General features: G+C 38.8%; 2 protein-coding genes and 1 long non-coding RNA gene across 3 annotated transcripts in view; 1 reads left to right on the plus strand and 2 right to left on the minus strand.

The window, feature by feature from the left end:
- The first annotated feature begins 76 nt into the window (after positions 1-76).
- Positions 77-3510, plus strand: LOC148725122 (uncharacterized). The gene is made up of 3 exons (XR_015990509.1): positions 77-223; positions 732-2230; positions 2472-3510. It is a non-coding gene; the product is annotated as an uncharacterized LOC148725122 (long non-coding RNA).
- A 2803-nt stretch (positions 3511-6313) lies between these two features.
- LOC111335715 (DBH-like monooxygenase protein 1 homolog) lies at positions 6314-14571 on the minus strand. Its single transcript, XM_088729960.1, has 14 exons — positions 13959-14571; positions 10065-10211; positions 9751-9921; positions 9555-9638; positions 8979-9161; positions 8729-8831; positions 8405-8568; positions 8162-8237; positions 7900-7985; positions 7496-7534; positions 7267-7326; positions 7033-7160; positions 6762-6894; positions 6314-6562 (listed from the first exon to the last, which is right to left on the minus strand). The coding sequence occupies exons 1-14, from the start codon at positions 14271-14273 to the stop codon at positions 6404-6406; spliced, it is 1848 nt and encodes a 615-aa protein (XP_088586086.1). The 5' UTR covers positions 14274-14571; the 3' UTR covers positions 6314-6403.
- A 144-nt stretch (positions 14572-14715) lies between these two features.
- Positions 14716-20722, minus strand: part of LOC111335728 (uncharacterized) — a 42807-nt gene continuing 36800 nt past the window's right edge. Inside the window, exons 40-45 of the mRNA XM_088729959.1 lie at positions 20317-20435; positions 19575-19746; positions 19155-19215; positions 18656-18848; positions 17548-17730; positions 14716-16674 (exon numbers count right to left, since the gene is read on the minus strand). Coding sequence (XP_088586085.1) covers positions 16552-16674; positions 17548-17730; positions 18656-18848; positions 19155-19215; positions 19575-19746; positions 20317-20435 — 851 coding nt within the window. The 3' untranslated portion in view covers positions 14716-16551. The remainder of the gene's footprint in view (positions 16675-17547; positions 17731-18655; positions 18849-19154; positions 19216-19574; positions 19747-20316; positions 20436-20722) is intronic.

Consider the following 20722-nt stretch of genomic DNA (forward strand, 5'->3'; position numbering starts at 1 on the left):
ATACGACGTTGTTCTCAGATCATGTGCTCATGTAATGCAGTTAAGGATACTTGAAATTCGCGTTCAATATAGCATTTGTAATCATTTTTCGCATTTATGGATGTTAACAGAGATGTACTCTAAACTTTCATTGAGATAATTCACGCGGAGGGAAGCATTGTTACATAACTGTACTTCTTAGCAAGAATAATTCCATAAATCTCCCAGCTGGCTGAGAACTGAGGTAAAATGGAAACTTAAAATTTATATTGTGTCGCGCATATTGAGTGACCACCGTGGATGAATTAAGAAAACTTCGATTGAAATAATTCTATAGATGATTTAGGGCTGAGTAATAATGACGTTAAAACAACGACACCGCTTTCTACAATAACGTACATTATGGTGCGAAGATGATGCTAGGGCTACGAACAAGGTTACTGAATAAAAATAAACCGAAAATCAATTATATTCATTCCAATCTTGCTGTAGTGCAAACCAGGAAAATATCACAATGGTCCTTAACTATATGCGCAAACGTTTTGATGACGTCAATACAGAACTGCTGACTTATCAGAAAATGTATAATTTGACACAGGTTCCGTGCAGTTGTCACTTTTTTAATGTGCTTACGTCCACTCTGCCTCAAGCGCTATCGTCCTCCATTTCAGCACGTCAATCAATAATGGGGTTATTACCAATTGACTTCGTGCTGGTTCATTAATCTGTTGCGTGATATTTGTTACTCGCAGGTCCTTAAACCATTTGGGCAACCAGGTGTCTTAAACACAGACCTCGAAAACGCAGACCGTAGACAGCAGACCTCGAAAAACCAAACCTCGAAAAATCTGTTTTCGACATTTGGTGATGTTAAAAAAAGGCTCTTGAAGAGGGTATTTAAAACAGCTGCACAGACGTTTGCTAAACGGTGTAAATCATTTCGGTTTAAAGTTTTTGTCCACTCGTTACTCGAACTTAAAATCGTTTTTAAGACATGTTTCTTCATCGCGGAACTGAATAAAAAAAGAGAGAAGAATGTCATAAGATGGCATCTGAGCTTTAAGAATCCACCAGAAGTTTGAGTGTCGAGTGGACAAAAACTTTGAACCGACCACCTGTGGTAAGTTACAAAGTGTAAAGACATCAATTTCATAAGACCATACATGAAATTACAAACGAAAACTTATCGGCATTAGTTTTCGTCCAGTTTCGCTCACGTATTAATGTATTGCACATAACAGATGGGACTTCAAATTTGATGTTGTCTTTCTCTGATATTGACTTGATGACACTGTATGATCCCAAGGTGTCGGGAACACGACTTCAAGTAGCGTGAAATCTCTTGGGAGCTATAACGACACACGCGAGGCTATTGCATGTACGCCTTGTTACATTGACTTAATAGACTTAATAGGCTTGGCATTTATCTATTCCTTTATTTAGTTATTTACATATTTATTCATGCATACAGTCAGTTATTCATTTAGATTCTACTCCATAGAGAGAAAAAAAAAAGAGAAACCGGTTTGCACTACAGCTAGAATGATAAACACGTTTTTTTCTTAAATGTACCAGACTGAAAATTTATGGCAGTATCTGGGTGGCGTGTCGATCATACTGACGGAAATTCTACATATGGTTATCGATATTGCAACGCAGCATAAATATCATCATCAAAAGGGCATGTGAATCACGAGACGCGAAAGTGATATTCCTTTTTTCTAACAATAGTGAGTACTGTGACCAGTGCCTCCATTGTTCGCGACATCTAATGGTCTCAATGAGGTTACCGGTAGCCGTAATACGGCAAACAAATTTACTAGCTGTTAAGGGTAAAAATTGACAAATTTTTAAGAATTAGTCGTAATAAATGTTAACCGTAAAAATTTCTTTAAATTGAAACGAAAGAAACTGACTGTTAGCCGTAAAATGGCCAAACTTTTAACCGTTAATCGTAAAAGCCATCAACCCGGTGAGAACCTAATATCTGTCCGCAGACATAACCTGTGCCAAGATGCGAGCAGTCTCCGTTAATTAGCGAACCTAAAAAAAATTATGGGCTTTGAGGAACAAATGGTATCCTGGAAGAAATGCAAGGGCTTATTTTCGCTACCTGTGGAGACTTCTGAGTTGGTTGCCCTTCAAACATTTCCTCGCAGCGTGCGAAACGAAACGTTAACAAACAGAGTGGCGTCTACTTTTCAGAAAGACTTGATTACTGTAGTATGGACCAAGGCTTCTCTCCTCTTCGGTACATAACAACAGCTACACACTCCCTTGACTTGAATCAACTCAAAGGAGCCTTTGCATTTGTTACAAGATTTAGAAATTACATCGGGGAAAACTGTATACTTCCTAATTTTAATCGAGAATATCTGATGGATTGACGCTTTAAAGACCGATCACGCGCGAGCGAAACGTGTGAAGGACTATAATTTGTAACGTAACGTAAAAGTTAGATTATTGTAATTCTCTCCTCTCTGGTCTTTCAGAAAAGCGGATTCCGAGGCTACACTAAGTTCAGGACAAGTAAGGTAAATTCAACTTCGTCAATCCGTTTTGTTGCAGTAGGGAGAGAAATGAGATTCATACTGTAACTAAAAGGCACATCTAAATCACGCACGCATCTTAATAAGTCTGAAAAGGGAATAAGCCCCACCAAATGAAATATTTTACTAAAAAAATTAATAGCGTACATGATAGCCGAAAACAAATTATGATCCGATGAAAGGTTAGGTGACTGGTACCAGTTTTCATCTTTTTGATGATTTGTAACTTTGAAAGAATACAACAAAAAGACTGACCAAGGCTACAGGATTGAATTATATAATCATTGGCTATCCAAAAATAGGTCTAAGTTCGTCAAGAGCAGTTTCCAAGGCAACGCTTTCAAAGGATTATTCAGACGTATTTTTCAGCTTATGGCTCAAATAATTTGAAAAATAACCGGGTGACCCCATAATTTTTCTTAGCGATTGCTTTCGGCACTTGAAAAGGAAAATGCACAAGGATTTAAAAAAAATTATACGGAGTGGAATTTCAGAAAATCTAGGAAAAGGCAATTTTCATGCATCGTAAATTTCCTTCCGTAGAATTTTCCAGTTTTTTTTTCTGACGATTGCTTTCAACGTTATTATCATATTGGAACAATAAAAAGAAGGCTGATAGTTTCTAAAGAAACTGTTTGGGGCTGCGTCGGTGGGGGTAACGAAATAATTTGAATATATCAACAAAGTTGAAATGGTAAATTGGCCACCTTTACGATTATAAAAGCTGACGTTTCGAGCGTTAGCCCTTCGTCGGAGCGAATAGAGGAATTGTGGGTTGTGTGTGCTTTTAAAGGCAGAAAATGGAGCTATGTTATTTGTGGGAACATGGCAACGAGCAAAACAAGAATAAATTAGTGGAATGAAAAGCGTTCGTTGATACCTGCGGGATTTAGACTGCCGGTTTGAAAGATGAGCTTTTTTTCAAGAGTTTTACGGCTTTCCGTGCTACCTAAGTGCAAGGAAAGACCGCAGATTGCCATATGTTGCTTAGAATGAGTAGGTAAATTAAACTTATGCAACATATGGCAATCTGCGGTCTTTCCTTTCACGGAAAGCCGTAAAACTCTTGAACAAAAGCTCATATTTCAAACCGGCAGTCTAAATCCCACAGGTATCAACGAACGCTTTTCATTCCACTAATTTATTCTTGTTTTTCTCGTTGCCATGTTCCCACCAATAACGTAGTTCCATTCTCTGTCTTTAAAAGCACACACAACCCACAATTCCTCTATTCGCTCCGACGAAGGGCTAACACTCGAAACGTCAGCTTTTATAATCGTAACGGTGGCCAATTTATCATTTCAACTTTGTTGATATATTTAAATAAAAAGAAGGGGTCACCGGACTTGTTTTCATGCAATAGCTTTCGTGAGTTTAGCAATTCCCACGCGCGTTCTCGCGCGTTTAAAAATCTGGATTCTAGAAGATCGACATTTGCTCATGATCTGTTATAGCTACCGCTGACTATCGCGTGTGTTCGCGCGAGCACCGACGATCTGCTGTTTACAGACGTTTGTTGCTTAGAAAATCATTCAATAGCCGTCAAAGACAGCCTCCCGGGCTCATTTCATCACCAGAAATCAGCGGTATATCGTATGTCAGCGGTATATCGTATTACAGACAATTCCATTGGGCGGCGGTGGAAGTGAAGTGAGCACGTAACTTTTTATTTTCGTAAAACCCCATCAGAGAAAGGTCTGGTACCTTTCTATCCCAGAAAGCCATAGGAGACGTCAAAACAAGGAAAATGACGGCCAAATTGTGCAGTTACTGGGACTTGTATCTTCCGTGTTCTTCCTTCCTGAAATTGGGGTATTTAAAAGTGGCGTATTTGGCTTTTCGCTCTGTGAAAATACGAAGAGTTTCCCGACTCGAGGAAAATTTGTGGACCAACATATTTGATCGTTTACGAGCGATTTAGTTGAGCAAACTTCTGCAGAATGCATATCGATCTACGCAGTTGCGAATCTTCACAAAGTTGTTCCCACGACAAAAGAATTGTAACACCTAGTCGACGCAGATTTTTAGAGTTTGTATCGGAAAATGGAGTCAGAATTATGAGTTTACTCGTATACCTTGGGAAAAAATAAGCTTGAATTTGAGTATTTCTTTTTCGTAGCGATGGACGCTTTAACCGATGCAGGCTGCATTTCCAAGTACGCAGCGAAAGAATATCCCATTCTTAGAGAGCTATTTTGAAAAAACAATCTTTTCCCATACATTTTCTTATACTGTTTCGGCGCCATTTTGCTTGTAACACGAGAACCGCCTCCGCCGTATTGTCCCAAACTTCTGGCAATGTAAAGGACCTACTCACAACTTCTGGCTATATTATATTATTTTCATTGAAATTTCCCAGTCTTCTTTCGCTTCAGGCAGATTATCCTTCACTTGAGTTTTCCTTTTTTTGCCGTCGCAAGATTTCATGTTGGTTGGATATTTCGTTTAGATGTGAAGCAACCGTTATGTCTCCGAGAATCTTCACTTCTGTCTCCTGCATACGCAGTGGTCGTTCAACAATACGCGCCGTTAGGGAAACTTCTTACAAAAGTAGAAAAAAGACCTCGCGCCGCCATCTTTGTTTTGAATTTTCGTCTTTTCATCTCGCGCTTCTTTCGCACGTTTCTCTCGCGCGTGACGCAAGAGTGACCTGTTCCCCGCGTGATGAAATTAGTACCAGCCACCTTAAATAAGAACTGAAAGTTTATGTGTATTTCTCAACTACGAGCAATCATTTTGGTAAGCCAGGGACTACGCGATGTATCTTGGGTGTGCATAGGTCTTAGAGCGTAGACGCCTCTTTGCAGGACGAAGTTAAAAAATAGTTTACGACTTACAAATACACAGATACCATTGCGACACCATGGCTCTTCTAGATGGCCTTTCCATAATTAGTTTTCTACGAGTTCTGAGGGATTTCGTGTTTTCTTTTGGAGACAATGTGAGGTGCTTATTTTTTATACAGTGGAACCTCGATTTAAAGAAGTGTCGAGGGACTGGGGAAATTGGTTCGTCACATCAAGGGGTCGTTATATCGAGATTCTGTAGCGTTCATTTTACTGTAACTTTATCTGGACTGAAACTGAAGTATAATTCGTGTACTCTGTTATCGATAGTTGATCCTACTCCATTTTCTTGTGAAAAATATGTGATCGGACTCAACTGCTCCAAACATCCATCACACAGTAATCTCGTGTGTGGGAAATTAACATCTCCTACCCCCAACCCTGCAGGAGACAGGACCTCCTTTTATTCGTCCCTATCCGAGAAGACCAGAATATCTAACCATTTCTTGATGTTATAGAAAGGTAGCAAATTCTTCTTAATTATTTTAAGACCTTGAGTGTTGGTCCGGCCGGGGCTCGAACCCTCGACCTCCCGCACAACAGTCCAGAGCACTATCCATTGGGCTTAACAATATAGTGTCCGTGTCTATTGCAGGACATTAAATCACTTCTTTGGGTTTGTCTGGGCGATAAGAGTGGAGCGTTTCTTTAGGGTCAAAATGGCCCGGCAAAATAACAGAGCGAAATTTAGAAATTCGCTTAACCGTTGCTTATGGTACATCTGTATTCTGGTGAAGCATGATCTTTCGATTAGCCAATCAGAGTGTGCAATACACCGAAACTTCATCAAAATGAACGTTAAGTTATTTTGTATCAGCTCATAATGTATTATATGAGACCGTGAGCAAAATTTCGTCTATTCATATAGCCTTCTTTATGAACCTCCGATGGTGTTTTTTTTTTTTACAATGAATGGGAATCATGAACACGTGTGCAAAATCACCAGAACTAACAAACTGTTTTTTTATTTCTTCATCTTGTCTATAAAACAGTTTCTTTTATGATGCGTCAAAAAATGCTTGTCAAATTTTACAGAAACATCAAATACACCATCAGCAAAAAGAGAAAAACGACACGAGAGGCATTCACCGTGGCAGAAGCAGCAACTTGCTTGTCACACTTTGACTCTTTTGGTGGCAGAGAGCGGGTTATCTTCGGCACTGGCAACCTGTTTTGGGGTATTTTTCCCTGTTAAATACGAAAATCAGTCGATTGAAATATAGATAAATGTACTTTGTCATTGTCAGAACGAAAAAAAAAAAAAACTTGAAACATCTCGGTTTCGGGGCTGTCTTTCGTAATTTCACTTTTTCACCTTTTTGATGATATCGGAAAATTTGAGGAAATAATTGGTTTATGACATAACCGAGTAGGAGGGTTTACTTACCCAAAGACAAGGTACAAGAAATGTTTCAGCCTCATCGTATCTCCTCTGCAAGTCCATTGCCATTTCTCTCGTCCAAGTAACGTTCGCACCAACAAGAGGATTAGACCACTCAGACGACACGTTCAGGGATGGACTGCCATATAAAACAAGCAAACAGTAATCGAATAAATGAAGAGTCGCTAAAATGAACGGTCATTCAGAATTTCCTGTCACAATCCTATAAACTCCAATTCTGAGTTATTTCCACTGCTGATTAGGAATATCTACTCACATGTTACTTCGGATGAAGTCTTGTACTGGGTTTTTTTGAATACTGACGCAGTCCAACGAGACGTTCTTCACTTTTGGATAATAAAACAAGAAGTTTAGGCACATCTCTTGAGAGGTTGATATCCCACCCTAAATATGTGAGGCATACAACAAGATGATTGAATAAACAAACAAAAATAATAACGACAAATCTTTCGCAGCGGATTCAAAAATGCATTTCGCTTTGTGAACTTACCATTACGAGCTTATCACGGTCCACAGTCTCATATTTACAGTAGTGAATCAAATCGTCTCCCTGAAGGACAGAAAAACAATAAAAAAGTTTTGGAAATGTTTGATTTACATGTTGCACTGTCGGTATGGCACTTAAGGATGAGCATATCTATGTTTTCAATATTTTGCTAACCCTTTTTGATACGTCAGTAGATTTTCAACTATTCTTAAAACTAAATTGTGGTTCTCACCGGTTTTACGTGAACCTCCTTCCTTAAAATTTGTATGTCCTGCGAAAGGAAAGTTCAAGTGTTTGTCAGAGTGTTTCCTTTACGGATAATGAGAAGCAGTAGCTCACCGATTTTTTAACTGATTGAAGGGCTAAAAACAAATGAAGAACACGTGATATTATCATGGGCCTGAATATCCCGGATGATTGTACAATCAACTGTGTATTATTCTGCTCTTGTATTCAATGAAATTTTGAACTTCCAAGCCTTTAGTCAAAATTTCTGTTGTTTTTTTATTTTTATAGAATGGCATAAGCTCGTCGATAGCAGTTAACAAATTCATCAGAAAATACATTACATGTGTATACATAATAAAGGAAACTCAATGAAATAGAGATAAAAGAAGCGTTAGATGATTCATTTACCTGAAAGTTAAAATCATAATTGTCATCTCGTACAATTTCAGGTAATTCAACTCCGTTGCGGACATGTTTCGTCCATGTTGCACGCCCTAATGGATAGATATAGCAATATGACATGTCTTTTATGACTATGATCTCGATAAAAAATAGACGGACTAATGAGACATAGCCAACCGTTCAGCATGTACCTTCTTTCTAGCTTGTATGTGTCAGCAATTCGAAGAATATGAAACTGGATTCAAGTAAACAACAATAATAGACTAACCCTGTAGATGAGTGTGAAGGAAAGAAGCAAACAACTTAATTCCTTTTTCCGGTAGTGACGTCGATTCCAACGTTTTCTGAAAGGGAAGAATAAATGGAAAAAATCGTTAAAGTGGGAAAGCATTCATGCATAACATTTACGTCAAGTGTTTGTGCAAAATATCTTTCCATGTGTAATGCCGACTCACAAGCAGTTTCCAGATCCCAAATCATATATATCATATCCTATCTGCTAATCTGTTACCTGATAACACTCTTTGGGACAATATCCTTTAGTTAACCAGGATTCTTGTTTTGGCGGAATTATCATATATGAGGTGACTGCTTCTCCAACAGTCATTGTACCAGCATCGTACTCACGGAGGTGAGGAGTGTAGTGAAAACGAACTCCCGAGTTGTCTTTGCGTCCTTCAAGGCAAAGTAATGATTGGGATGTAAGAACGCAGCCCAAGAGTTCTTTTCTTTTTTTTTTGTTTATTTGAAGCTAATAGGACCATCAAGAACGGCACAAAGGCTGTTTTGAAGCAGCTTAAAATGATCGCATGAACAGCGGAGCAAATTCACTGACCTTCAATGTTCTCTGGATTGTCATAGTGTAGTTCGAGAAAGTAACTACTTGGTGAATCTTCTGTTCCAATCGGGTAACCAGTGTGCGGTGGATAGTAAAATGCCTAAAAGTTTACAAAGTAACTAATACATGAGATCGATAACTCTGCCTCGGTGGGTTTGCAAGGTTAATACAAATAGTTTTGATATGAATTTTAGTTTCAAGAAAATCGTCAAATTAATGTATGGAATCATCAACCAAAACTGCTAACCTCGCCCCCAACTCCCCACGCTGCCACAACATTTGCAGAGCCGTAACACTGTCTTATTGGCATGTTTGGATCCTGGCAATCATAACCAGAACCATAATGGCTGTCGTTGAAATTCCCTGAACATCCGTAGACTACAAGATGATGTACGATGCCTTCGTTTCCTTTTTTTATTATTGGCTCGAACTGAAAGATGATTGCAAGAGTTATTCATTGCGGTGGTCAGTTATCTCAGGGGAAGCGTAAAATGCCAAATCTAGTCGAAGAGAATGCGCGTAACAAACAAAATATTTAACTTACAGAAGACCATTGTCGGTCGATATGTATAAAAAACGACCAAACGATTTTGTGAAAGTGAAGCTAGGGGTCAACTCTAGATAAGAAAGACAGGGATGACAAAGCCAACAACTGTTAAATGGAGGATTTTATCGTTGAATCGCATCAAGTTTAGTTCAAATGATTAACAAACTGACCAATGGGATGACTTGATCAGCATAAAGTTAAAATAGTGACAAGATCAAGTTAAAGATGGCAAGGAGACTGACATCAATACGGAGAGAAGCACATGTAATGACAAACCTTTGTTATGTGGTGTTTTCCTTTAATTTCCGGGGCCTTGACAAGAGAACACCAGTATGTTGTAAGCTTTTTGGGGATTGTAACCTGTAATATGATAATATTAAGGATTATACTGGTTACAGGGGTTTGAGACAGAAATTAGTTTTGGTTGGGAAACGATTAACATCTTGTAATCGTGATCGAGAGCAGCGCTCACATTATAACTGAAAACGTCAAATTGCTTCCATCCTTTCTCATTCACAATTTTTTTGTCCAAGTTGTTCAGGAGAAGTATACTCCTCGAACCCCGAAAGGTATGTCGCTTGATGTCATCCTCAGAGTTTGGGTCTTCTGTGTGATAAGCAAACACGACTTTTGTGGTTCCTTGCTGAAAGAAACGTTGAGAGCAAAAGCGCATTCAGTTGCAGAGTTCCCATTCTTTCATGCTCAAATATCGAAAGAAAATTTCGTAAAGTCAAACATATATAAATGAAAAGAATATATGTCAAATGCTTAAAGCGGGTTTTATACCTCAATCTTTCTGTCTTTAGTATCACAGGTGTCAAATTTTCTTCTAAACTTCAAGACAGTTTTGCCGCCTGTTTCCTCCCAGCCAGTTAATTCGTAGTTGTTTTCACTGTCTAGTGGCGGTAGACTTTCTGCATCAGCAAAACGATCCTGATAAGAGAACAGGACTGAAAATTTATTTTTATGCATGATAGTGAAGAAACAAATGATTGTTTTCAAACCACGTTGAATAGCACGGTTCATGAAAGGACCGTTACTGTAAATAGAGTTGTAAAATTGAGTTGGATATACAGCACTTAAGAGTTATGCATCGACGTAAATTTCCCCAACTCCTCGGTTTATCACCCGTACTGTACTTTCGCTCTGACGAAGGGATAACACTCGAGACGCCAGCTTTGGAACTCTTTACGGTGGGCAATTTATATTATCTTCCAGTTGGTAAACCAAAATTACTTTGTTAATGCCACCGACGCAGAACCACAGTTTCAGTTTAGAAACTTACCACTTTTATTTTTTTATCAACGGTACGCTTTATCAATGGCTAACCGAGCAAATCATTCACTAGACTGCTTCTCGAGGATGTGAGGGGCGACACCACTATACTGCATCTACAACTTTACTCGTAGCATTTCAGTGAGAGCCTCCGAAAAGGTTACCAGTCGTTTAGTACACACGGTCATTTCTTACCCAGCCGTTTCGTACCCCGTTAGGTCGATTCGCACCCAGTCAGTTGAGCCGTTTCATAATCATACTAATAAAGCACGTTTTCATGTAAAGTATGTTTAAATTTAGTTCGGTTTCTTATTTTAAATAGCAATATTACCTGCGTTAAAGTGTCTATACAGCCAACAGGGGTTTTATTGTTTTGATATCTCTTTAACCTGTAAAAAAGTATTTTAAAAAAAATTTGATTCTGACGCCTCTTCACCCTAAAATCGAGCTTCAAAGTTCCCGCTTCGGCCACGCCCAATGAAGTTGTCCGCGTAAGGGAAGATTGGTGATGAGTGACGTCACTCCAGGAGCGTCTCGAGCGTCGTGTTGTTACTTTGCTTGACAAACGCAGTACTTTTACAACACATCTAACGGGCATATTTATGTCTCCGAAAACTCTTTACCTTACTGAAAAAAACAGTGAAATGAGCCACTGGCGGGATTTGGCGCGTTCCTGACTAGACGTCACGACCCATTCTGAACCCAATCTCTTTTTTGCCCCGATTCACGGTCACCCTCAATGAGCTTGGCCAAAGCAGGAAGTTTAAAGCTCGATTTCAGGGCGAAGACTCGTCAGAATCCAATTTTTATTTTAGAATACTTTTTTTGCATGTTAAATACATACCAAAACTATAAAAACCCTGCTGGCCGTATAGATACTTTAAAACGGCAGCTCCTGAAAACGTCTAAACTTTGCAATTTCTGTTCCTTGTGCGCGTGATAGTGTTGGTGTTCTTTGCGACAAAATTCATCAAAACACTGATCGAACAGACTATTTAAAGCTTACGTTCAGAGTTTTCTATTGTCCATCCTGTTCATCATTTATCCGTTGTTTGACAAACCGTATGCAAATTTGTTTCACTTGAATCTATAATATAAAAAATTTGCTTAGGTTCGAACGAGCTTGCTTGGTTGAATTTGTTCATGGGGTGGAGGGAAAGGAAGTACGGCGTCTCTCCTTATAATGCGTTACTTTGGAGTAGCAGACTACTAAACTATTTTACCGAAAATTTACCTTTTTTGTTACTTACTTTTGAAGAATCGAACACCTCAATAATTTTATGTAATTAAATCAACCTCATTAGTGCATGTTTATTTCCCACGTGAACAAAATAACGTTTAAAAATTTAGGAAAGACAATACTTTGCGTGTTCCTGCTCTTGGGGAAATGATGGAAGTTTTTCGCTCTTTCGGGAGTATGTACGGCAGTCCATGTTCGTAAATTTATCATATTATATTTTCGCGCTATGAAAATTACGTAGGGTAGTTCTATCAATTGAAACCATCGAGAGCTCCTTCCTGTTTTGAACGGATTTGAAAACTTCGTAACAACGATCGTCAAAAACAAAAGAAAAGAGACATAGGGCAAAAAGACCCAATCCTGGTCATTGGGATTACCTTATCCACAAACTCTTCCTCAGCCAGATATACAAATTTTGTATTGCTTTGCAAGCGAGACGTAATTTGCATATAGTTTCAAGACGGATTCACGGTAAACTGCATTGGAAGACAGGCTTGAACTAGTGGGCTTTATCGTCAGCCCTTTTACGGTTTCCTTCAGAATTTTCAGGAAAAATTTTATCAACAGTGTAAAGAGTACAAATGTGAAAAGTGAGCTACGAAGAATTCGTCGAAAACTAGGCCGGTTTTGATCGTGGCTGCAGCGGCGGGCTTCTCTGTTCATGATAAACCTCACGTATGAAATTAAACACGGAAGAATGAAGCACTTTCAAAATTCGAGAATATCATATACCTCAACGGTTGAGGTAGGTATATTTGCATTGTTCTTTACCCTTTTTAAGTTGCCAGGATTTCTAAAACAAAAACGCTTTTGTTTTTGTCAATGGCGTGAATTTATTTAGTTCGTTGACGATTTTCAACAAATTTTTAAAAATTCCACGTTCATTTCTCCAAAGTAAACTTTATATATTTTAAGAGATCGTTAACTCGGGTATTGTCATTCTTAATCTTACGAAATTCTAAGCAAAGGCACACGCTCAAAATTATCGTTCTTTTTTGCCTACCGTTTTACGTAGCACGGGAGAGCCCTAACTTCTTTACTTCTCTTGAATACTCAGATAAATCTGATGTTTATTAAATCATGGTGTTTAGACCATGGCAAGAAATACAACAAATTGGAACTATGACGGCGTTTTCTTCGCAGTAGTTTGGACAAGCGAGTCAAGTGAATCATGACTAACTTACACCCTGTTCGCACATGTTCGGGATCGCCAAATTGTGCCTAAGTTGAAAACGGCATCGTTTTCTCAGGAATTAACAGATATCTCAAGGAAAAAACTACATTGCATTCATATACTTACTAAAAGCTATCTATATGCAAAAGACGAGTCAATTTCAATTTTTTTCAGCTTTGTTGAAGATTTTGTTAGATTCTTGCACGGATCTGCTCGTAACAGGTATGAAGTCTCTTCCTGCTAAAAAGATAGGACCATCTCTTGTTTCTGATCGAGAGCAAAGGCTGATGTGACAAAACTAAAATTGTCCCGACAAAAATCAAGGAACAAATTTTGTCTGTGCATCCGCATTAAAAGTTTCAAAACTGTCAAATTCCGTCAGCGCCTGATCTGCTTATAAGACCGGCTAGCACAGTTTGCCAAAGGATTCCAATTTCCGGGATTCATCCTGAGTCGCAGAAAGTTTCCGAATCGATCCCCGAGTTTTGCGACAAAAGACTTTTGCCTTTCTAGTAAACTGTCCTCAGTTCATTTACGACAACTTTCTCATGGTTTTGTTTATTTAGTCGATTTACAAAAAAAATTTTGCCGACGGTCCGTTTAAAGATTTGTCCGATTCAGCAAAAATTTGTCAAGTCACGCCAAACTGTCTGTGCTTATAAAATGTCGGTGATGAGAGAAAATTTGTCTGAATAGACAAATTTTTTCACCAATGCGGAAAGGCCCTAACCCTTCTTTTGTAAACAGTGATTCCACGACATTGTGTCAGGCCGGTAATGTTCCAGCGCGGCTAAAATAAACTTAAATTGATGCTTTTTCTGTTTTATACATGATTATAGAAAACACTGAGGGCATTTTTCAGACGAGAAATTCAGATGTTGATTGATTAACAATATTACATAGCTTTCTTCGGCTTTAATCCGCTCTGCTCCGAGTATCTGAGGAATATTGACCGAGAATGATTCAGTACAATGTTTATTTATTAACCTACCGTCAAATAGCCTTTGGAGTCCTTTACCCATCCAATGACCACGTCGCTTCCGATCATCTTTCCATTCCCTGACGAGATTCCGAAACCTATCCATCCTTTAGTTGCCGCCTCAACAGCAAAAGACACGGTTTCTTGATCCCAGTCGACCGTCCAGTACAGCTTCATTAACTCTTTCGGATCCAGAGCTGCATAGTGAGCGTACTCATCAGAGAGAACAGCGGCTCTGGCTGAGACTAGAACTGATAAAACCACGACCACTGAAGGAGACATTTCTTTTAGGTATCCGCGCTTAATCGTGACTAAAACGGTTCGCATCTGAAAGCCCAGTTGTATGACCCAGGATTACTCAATGCAACCATGAATAGTACATTACGAAAGGTCTATTTTCATTCCGCTTTGTTCTCAGATCATGTGATGTAGCAAAGGATACTTGAAATTCGCGTTCAATATTGCATGAGTAGCCATTGTTAGCATTTATGGATGCTAACAGAGATATCCATGTATTTTTAACTGTCATTGAAAGAATCCACGCGATGGGAAGCTTTGTTATGTAATCCCGACTTGGTAAAAATTTACACAAATAGCATGAAATCTCTTGGGAGTTATAACGACACATCCGAGGCTACTGCATTTACGCCTTGTTACATCATCTTGTACAGATAGTAATGGCAAGGTATTTATCTTTAGGTGGTTTGCAAACCAATCTCTAGAGACACAGGTAACAATGGTGAAAGAAATACATGCTGGTAGACAAACGAAAGGAGCTAATGAGATATTTATTGTTTACGTCCAGCAACATGGCGGCAGCGATGTAACGTGCAAACCATTTATCTAGTTATTTACATATTTATTCATGCGCTCAGTCATTCATTTACAGTATACTCCGTAGAGAGAAAAAGGAGAAACCTGGTTTGCACTACAGCTAGATAAACACGTTTTTCCTTTCATGTACCAAACTGAAAATTTATGACAGTATCTGGGTAGCGTCTCGATCAACTCGACGGAAATTGTTAATATGGTTATCGATATTGCAACGCAGTATAAATAAGATCATCAAAACGGCATGTGAATCACGAGACACGAAAGGGAAATTCCCTTTTGTAACAATAGTGAGTACCATAACGAGGGCCTTCATTGTTCGCGACATCTAATGGTCTCAATGAGGTTACCGTTAGCCGTAAAACGGCAAACTAATCTACGAGCTGTTAAGGATAAAAATTGACAAATTTTAACCATTAGTGGTAAAAAGTGTTAACCGTAAAAATTTCTGTAAATTGAAACGAAAGAAACTAACTGTTAGCCGTAAAAGAGCCAAACTTTTAACCGTTAGTCGTAAAAGCCATCAACCCAGTGAGACCGTCGTAATCTGTCCACAGATAACCTGTGCCAAGAGGCAAGCAGTCTCCGTAAATTAGCGAGCAAAAAAAGATGGTGGGCTTTGAGGAACAAATAATATCCTGGGAGAAATGCAAGGGCCTATTTTCGCTACCATCGGAGGCTACTGAGTTGGTTATCCTTTAAACATTTCCTCGCAGCGAGCAAAGCGGAACGTTAGGGACCTTAAGCGGTCAGGACGGGAACGCCAAGGAAGACTTCGATTAAAAAATGAATTTCTACTCTTAGTTAGAATTTCAAAAATGGCTGCATGAGCTTACTGTCTCATACGGCGCCACAGCTCAACTTCAGCATGACCTTTAAAAGTAGCGTTGAGTTCCAAATGGAAATTAAAATAATTTGCCGTCGCGGTTCGGTTCGCAGACGACGCAAATTTTGGCGATTTCACGTTGTTGATTTGTATAGGACGGCTAAGAAATGTACAAAGTTTCAAAATGTACGTGCTGAGCTATTGTCCTGCCAATTAGATCTCTTGTTTTTCCACGTCCTCGTTGACGTCGCTGTCGTGGTTGTTTAAGGTCCCTGTTGTTAAAGAGAGTGGCGTCGATTTTTTAGAACGACTTGATTACTGTAGTTTGGACCAAGGCTTCTCTCCTCTTCAGTACATAACAACAGCTACACAATCCCCAGACTTAAATCAACTCGAAGGAGCCTTTGCATTTGTTGCAAGATTTAAAAATTACATTGGGGAATACTGTATACTTCCTAGATTTAACTGAGAAATATCTGATGACTCCTGACGCTTTAAGGACCGATTGCGCGCGAGCGAAATGTGTGAACGATTATAATTTGTAACGTAAAAGTTAGATTATTGTAATTCTCTCCTGTCTGGTCTTTCACAAAAGCGTATTCCGAGGCTACAGTACGTCCAAAACTAGTAAGGTAAATTCGTTTTCATCGACCCGTTTTGTTACAGTACTGGAGAGAAATGACTCATACTGTAACTAGAAGGCGTATCCAAATCACGCACGCAACTTAAGTCTAAAAAGCGAATGAGCTTCAGCAAATAAAATATTTTACTAAAAAATTAATAGCATACACGACAATTGAAAGTTTCTGAGTATTTCTCAATTACGAGGGATCATTTTGGTAAGCCAAGGACTGCTCAGTGCATCTTAGGTGTGTGTAGGTCTTAGAGTCCATATGCCTCTTTGTAGGACGAAGTTAAAAATAGTTTACAACCGATGCTTGTAAATAGCTACAAATGTGTATCCCATATCCCATTGCGGCACCACAGCTCTTCAAGACGACCTCGAAGTTGTGAAGCTTTTGGCCGAACAGCCGGGTCTTGCTCAAAACACACTTGTATCACTTCTCGAATCTACAACGGACGAAAAAGGATAACATTTCGTTTCCTTACCTCCAGAACGTTGACAGTATCTCACCCCATATGGCTCTCACGATCACTTTAGCCTTCAACGCAACGTGAAGCAAGTATTTTTGAAGCTCTTGACAATTTTTTTTCCTCAATTAGTTTTCTACGAGCTCTGAAGTGTTCCTTGTTAAGTTTTGATATTTGGAGACAGTGTAACGTGCTTATTGTTATAATTGTGGTTTTGCAGAAGACTAAGGATAGACAAAACATTTTGCTAGCAAAGTATCGACCTATACCTTTTTTTTTGTTCTTGATTGAGGCAGAATTCTTGGTCTCGAAGCTTAAAAGCAATCTTTTTTTATGTTGACGGCAGCGAGTAAAATAAATGCAAGTAAGATTTTTTTGCCATCTTGATGGAGGAAAATTCATTGGAATTTCAAGAGCTGTACTACAGTAGTAAATTATGGATAATGTTAATTGTCTTAGCTGGCGATGGATTGAATCGTACGTAGCTACTATAAACTGGTCAGATACTTTCTCCGATATGAGATCAAAATATCTTTGTTATTAGCTCAGATACCATCAGTTAGCAATAATAGGAGCTATACTCTTCTGATAAGGGGAAGCTTTGTAGAATTCTAATAATTCCCCCTTTTGATTGGGGGTCAATTTTCTAGAGTACCCCCCCTCCCCTTTCTACTCTATTCGCGAAGATTTATTCTGCTCCGCTTTCTCTTGAAAAACATGTGATCGGACCAAATCCTCCAAATTTCCCCCCCCCCCCCACCCATTAATAAAATATAATAGCTGGCCCCTAAAAGCAAAAGACGCTGACTCTTAAAATTTTGTACAACGATGAGATGAGAATTCATCACGTACCTCTGCCAGCTGTTCGTCCTCGTAACAGCTCTTTATCAGCTTAGTCAACAAGAAACCAAATTGACGGATGTTTTTCCCTAAGACGTCTTTCATTTCACGCTCACTTTTTGCGGATTCAGGAAATTCTCGAGATATCAACTGGGCCGAACCAAATCCTCCAAGAACAGCTGTTATCGGTGGAATCTGGGCGAAAATTATACACCAGCAGCGGATTACATTCAGCCAGAGAAAATAATCAAATATAGAAAGAGGTTTCTGTTCCGGACGTTTGGATGTGTCAAAATCACTAATTCCCCCGCTAAAGAACTACTTGCCATTATTTTCTCTTAATTCAGTCGGTGTGGAATATATTTGTTCAGTCTCACATCGGTTGAAATTACTAAACCCTTCTGAATATAACCAGTGGGTGTGTTTCCGGTGTGTTTCCGGACTCGTACAGTCTTTGCCGTGTCTACTGTAAGACATTAAATCACTACGGTGGCTCATAAGTGCCATGCAAAAATTGTGATTTTTTTATCGTTTTAGCGACTTTTTTAGCGACTTTTTTAGCGACTTTTTTAGCGACTTTTTTAGCGACTTTTTTAGCGACTTGTTTAGCGACTTTTTTAGCGACTTTTTTAGAACTTTGTATAAAAATAACGCTGAATATAAAGAAAATCTTCATGATCGGCTCTTCTCCTCCAACGACGTGTATGAATTTCAACTTACCACGTGGGTCAGTCACAATGTGCAACTTGAGCCCGCGAAACAAGTCGCTAAAAAAGTCGCTAAAAAAGTCGCTAAAAAAGTCGCTAAAAAAGTCGCTAAAAAAGTCGCTAAAAAAGTCGCTAAAACGATAAAAAAATCACAATTTTTGCATGGCACTTATGAGCCACCGTAAATCACTCATTTGGGTTTGTCTAAGCGATAAGGGAGCGTTTCTTTAGAGTCTAAATGGCCCGGAAAAATAACAGAGCGAAAATCAGACATTCTCTTGGCCGTTGCTTACGGCACATCTGTACTCTGGTCAAGCATGGTTTTTCGATCACCCAATCAGAGTGTGCAATACATCGAAACTTTATCAAAATGAATGTCAAGTTATTCTGTATAAGCTCATAATCTATCATACCCTTAGTCCTCTTCCTAACAGCACGTGGGAAGTTGTTATGTTGTTATGAACAACACCCTTCTGTTCCATGTATTCGATGGCACAAATCAAATCAATGGCGATAACTAAGACTTGGTCCAAGTTTAGAGTTATTCGGTCGTCTTTCAAAAACTCAGCCAACGTCTTACTCGACGTAAAGTCGTAGCACAGCAAACTGTTTTTGAGATAAACGACGTAGATAAGTGTAATGTGATGACTGCACTGATTTACTTCAAAGGAGCTCTAAAAGTTCGGACAAATTCTAAGATTCGATTGAAATTTTGGGGCCATGTCAGAATTTTAAATATCACTAATAGAGATTTATTGATTTTTTGACAGTAATCAAATGTTCCCAATATCAAAATTTGAGTTTTTTCGTTTCAGGGTGAAACTTCCCATTTTGAATCCCAAAGCTGGTGGAGGACAAAGAAATTCTTACTCTAGATATGTATGATATGGATTTATTCACTCCAAAACTTACCAAGAGCTTTTCTTTAGTCGAGAAAATTTCCCGTGCTCGTAACTTAGCTCGCACTCTTCAGCTAAGGTAACAAAAAAGGGGAAAAATGTAAATTGTGGTAATATGTTATATATTATCATACTTGAGTGAGGAAGATTCACTTTCAAAAGTTTTTCGAAGCCTTAGTGACTCTATACTATTCGACTGCGAAGGACGTTCCTTCAAATAATAGTTTTACCTTCCAAAATGGTCAAATATCTCACAGCGCAGGGAGCCAACCTTAGCATGTAGTTCATTGGGATGGCTACAAATAGCAGTAGCTATATAAAGCTGTTTATTGCTTAATATTTTCATAATTTTTCAGTCTTTTTCTTCCCCATATGATCCCATGAAATATTTCATAAAGCCCGCATTAGAAAAGAAGAACACTTGTTTGCGTACTTCGAGCATTCCAGCAATATTTGATGATGTTAGGATGCCCCGTCCCATCACCATTGAGTTCCTTGACCATTTCTGTCTCGTTTTTCCAAGCCCTCTCCTTGGCTTTGGAGAAATGTTTTATCAGCCGCAAAGAAACGTCTTTTTTCTTTTCTGACGAGGCCACAACAAAACCCTAAAAGAATTAATTAAAACAGAAACTGTAAACTTCTGTGTCGAATGAAGATACTAAAACCAATGAAAAACGAAAGGCCTCTTTTTCTTTGCTTTTGCGCTACGCGTTTCACCGCCTTTGTGGCTCTTCAGGCGTCCGACCATTTCAGAACTTCAGGCACGAGTGTTAAATTCGACTTGGCGAACTATTTCAGCTTGTGAACTTTATGGTTTGTGAACTTTGATGGTTTCACATTTTTGACAGCTTTAATCTCGTTCAACCAATCAGATTATTTGCACCATTTTAACAAGGATTCTGATTGGCTTATGGTAGCTTTCTTTATGAGATTACAGAGCATGCTGACGACACTGTCATTCACTTTGGAAATAAGGTTTGTTATACTTCTTTCGTGTTCTAGCCACGTCGTGCGTGCTTTACAACAGAACAGAGCACAGTCACGGCTTCTCTATTTGTTAAATATACATACAGATCTATATTTATAAATAATTCTCCACAGCGATAACAATCATTCTCTCTCGACCGTAGATGAGATGAATAATTATGTAGTCTAAACATTTGTCTTAGACATACCACGGAAGGTGAAATCTCATCTGAGAAGAGACTTGGGGTTTCAATCAGCTTCAAATCATTTTCAGGTCCGCCGCACTCTGGTATCTCTTCTAGTACACGCGTGGAGGTGTCTCGTATCCCTAAAAGATGATTTCATGTATATAAAAGCTGATCACTTAAATTTTGTAATTTTGACTGAATGAGTCTTGTCTGTATTGTGGTTAACACCAGTTGGTTATTAAAATTAAAAATTTAGTACATAAGCTGAAGGCAGTACCCATGTGAAAGTCTTTGAATCCTGGTTTTCAGAATTTTAGTGGCAAAAGTCTGAATAACCCTCATTTTCATTTAGGTGACAATAGCAAAATAAACCCGCCTAGTGGAAGTGTGTTTGATAGACGGCCAGATGTCTTCACTAGTTTCAAAC

The sequence above is a fragment of the Stylophora pistillata genome, chromosome 8, assembly GCF_964205215.1.
Source record: "Stylophora pistillata chromosome 8, jaStyPist1.2, whole genome shotgun sequence".
Classification (NCBI taxonomy): Eukaryota; Metazoa; Cnidaria; class Anthozoa; order Scleractinia; family Pocilloporidae; genus Stylophora; species Stylophora pistillata.